This window comes from Mandrillus leucophaeus, unplaced genomic scaffold (genome assembly GCF_000951045.1).
Source record: "Mandrillus leucophaeus isolate KB7577 unplaced genomic scaffold, Mleu.le_1.0 Scaffold162, whole genome shotgun sequence".
Lineage (NCBI taxonomy): Eukaryota > Metazoa > Chordata > Mammalia > Primates > Cercopithecidae > Mandrillus > Mandrillus leucophaeus.
Genome location: NW_012101610.1, coordinates 1,831,683 through 1,834,925, shown reverse-complemented (window position 1 = coordinate 1,834,925; position 3,243 = coordinate 1,831,683). Strand labels below are relative to the sequence as shown.

At 48.3% G+C, this 3,243-nt stretch overlaps 1 protein-coding gene across 1 annotated transcript in view; it reads left to right on the top strand.

Annotated features, from left to right (window-relative positions):
- Window positions 1-3,243, top strand: part of LOC105536656 (chromosome unknown open reading frame, human C16orf62) — a 158,112-nt gene that overhangs the window by 20,717 nt on the left and 134,152 nt on the right. Inside the window, exon 6 of the mRNA XM_011976076.1 lies at window positions 506-590. Coding sequence (XP_011831466.1) covers window positions 506-590 — 85 coding nt within the window. The remainder of the gene's footprint in view (window positions 1-505; window positions 591-3,243) is intronic.

Genomic DNA, 3,243 nt, shown 5'->3' with positions numbered 1-3,243 from the left:
CAGATGAGGACTGTGATGAGAGAGATGTCATTCACTTCTCTCAGTGATTTTGAGTGCTTCCTGGTTACCAGTATACAAGCAGGATCCTTTTGGATAAGGCTTTCCTGAAGAAGGTGATATTGTATTTCCTTAAGAGGCTGTGTTACGGGCCGGGTGCGGTGGCTCACGCCTGTAATCCCAGAACTTTGGGAGGCTAAGGTGGGAGGATCACTTGAGGTTGGGAGTTTAAGACCAGCCTGGGCAACATAGCAAGACCCCATCTCTACAAAAAAAGAAAAAAAGGGAAGGAAAAAAAAAAGAGGTTCTGTTGTGAGCAGAGTCTGGCTCTCTTTGTCAAAAGCACCGAGGTTTAGCTTGTCATTCGTTGCTCAGTGCCTAGCACAGGCCTTGGCACATAGTAAGTATCTCAACTTGTTTATAAAAACCATTAATTTTTCAGGTCTGGAGTATCCTACCCATACCAGACATGCCAGAGTGAATTTTCTCTCTTTTTCTCTTTTTTTAGTGTTCAAAGCTTCTTTCAGACACCAGTGTTATTCAGTTCTACCCAAGTAAATTTGTCCTTATCACCGATATACTTGATACATTTGGTAAGTACCTGTCATATGCATCTTAGATCTAGGAAATATGTTCGTTTTGTCAAGAACTGGGTGGTAGAGTTACTGTAAATTAGGTTCTGCCGTGGTTTAAGTTATTAAGTAAGTCATGAGAGAGATCAAACCATCCCCCCCACCCATTAATAAGGGTGCTATTTTTGAAACATTCTAAAAGTTTATTTTTTCTACTTTTTTTTTGAGTCAGGGTCTTGTTCTGTCATCCAGACTGGAGGGCAGTGGCACAGTTATAGCTCACTGCAGCCTCAAACTCCTGGGCTCAAGCCATCTTCCTGCCTCAGCCTCCTGAGTAGCTGGGACTACAGGCTCATGCCACCATGCCTAGCTAAGTTTTTTTTTTTGGTAGAGACAGAGTCTCGTAGTATTGCCCAGGCTGGTCTCAAACTCCTACCTCAAGTGATCCTCCTGCTTTGGCCTCCCAAAGTGCTGGAATTACAGGCATGAGCCACCATGTCTGGCCTGTTTTTCCTAATCTTCTGAGAGACTAGTAAAGTGAATGAGTGAAGCAGGGCAGACTGGGGGCACTAAGCAGCATGGGTCCCTTGCCGTCTCACAGGCACCTGAAACTGTACTTGGCATCTGTTCCCAGCCCTTTCCCTTTTCCCACTGAGTTTCTGTCTCCAGGAATGGCACCATCATGTACCCAGTTGCCTAAGCTGGGAATCTGAGCATCTTTCCCCACATGCCCATGTCCAGTCACCAAATTCTTCGGTTCAGCCTCCTAAAGCTCTCCCCAGCATGTCCATTTTTTTCTTTCTTCACTGTTAAATTTTTTTTTTTTTCTTTTTGGAGATAAAGTTTCTGTCACTCAGGCTAGAGTACAATGACGTGATGTCGGCTCACTGCAACCTCTGCCTCCCGTGTTCAAGCGATTTTCCTGCCTCAGCCTCACCAATAGCTGGGATTACAGGCGCACACCACCACACCTGGTTAGTTTTTGTATTTTTAGTAGAGATGGGATTTCACCATGTTGGCCAGGCTGGTCTCAAAACTCCTGACCTCAAGTGATCTGCCCGCCTTGGCCTCCCTAAGTGCTAGGATGACAGGCCTGAGCCAGTGTGCCCAGCCTCACTGTTAAAATTTTAATCCTAGCCACAGCCCTCTCCCACCTGGATAACTTCCTGCATCACTGTGGCTGCCCCTAGTCCCACACACCACCTCACAGGTAGAGTGACCTTTTGGAGCCAGGCAGAAAGGTTTAGACTGCAGAGAATAACCTGGAGGAGCAGGAGGCCCCTGTGCTACTTGGCAGTGGTTGGTTAGGCCAGATCATCGTGCCATTAGCAGTTTGCTCAGACCATGTAGTCCTCTAAGCTTTATATGATGTGCCCCACAGCGAGGCATCCCACCAGAACTAGGAAATAAGGGCGCTTTCTGAGAGCTGAACACGTAGAAGATCAGAACAGAGACATTCACTGTCTTACAGGGACCAATGGGCGCCCAACCCAGCAAATCTTATCCGTAACCCATTGAAAGGTATAATGTGTCAGAAAGCAAACTGTCAATCTGAGAGACTGATTCATTTCTGTGCATCCCAGTCCTGTCCAAGAGACCGGAGGCCGGAGTGCACTAGCTAAGACAAGTGACAAGAAAGCTAACTAACCTTGGAAAAGGGGGTATTTATTGGCTTAAGCTGAAAATTCCAGGGGTAGTTCTGGCTTCAGGTGCAGCTGGATCCAGGAACCCAAACAGTGTCATTAAGACCTTGCCCTTGGGCCGGGCATAGTGGCTCACACTTGTAATCCCAACACTTTGGGAGGTAGAGGTGGGTGGATCATCTGTGGTCAGGAGTTCAAGACCAGCCTGGCCAACGTGGCGAAACCCCGTCTCTACTAAAAACACAAAAATTAGCTGGGTGTTGTGGTGCGCACCTGTAGTCCCAGCTGCTCGGAAGGCTGAGGCAGGAGGATCGTTTGAACCCAGGAGGTGGAGATTGCAGTGGGCCAAGATCACACCACTGCACTCCAGCCTGGGCGACAGGACGAGACTGTGTCTCCAAAAAGGAAAGAAAAGAAAAAAGACCTTGCCCTTGGGTTGGGTGCATTCTCGAGTTTCACAAGGTGTCCTCAGCTTCTGCTAGCTTTACTGCTGGTGGTCCCAGGGCATGGAAAGAGCTGCTTTCTCCAAGCATTCCCACAGAAGTTTCAGAATCCCATCTCATTGGCCTGGGTTGGTTCACTTGTCCGTCCCTGAGCCAGTTGTGGTATCTGGGGGATGAAATGCACTGATTATCCAGGCCTGGTCACCCCAGAACTAAAAGAGTGATACAGTTAGTGGAAGAAAGGGGAGTGGATGCTACCTGGGCAAAAAGAAGAGATGTCTCAGCTGACAGATGAGGCCTGATGGGTTCAGATGGCCCGGAGAGGTGGTATCAGGCTCTCTGCAGGCCACCAGGGAGGTGTCAGCAAATGGAAGGGACAAAAATCCTTTCCTTGGCTAGGCACGGTGGCTAACGCCTGTAATCCTACCACTTCGGGAGGCTGAGGCAGTTGGATCACTTCAGGTCGGGAATTTGAGCCCAGATTGGCTAACATGGTGAAACCCCATCTCTACTAAAAATATAAAAATTAGCTGGGTGTGGTGGCGGCCATCTGTAATCCCAGCTACTCAGGAGGCTGAGGCAGGAGAA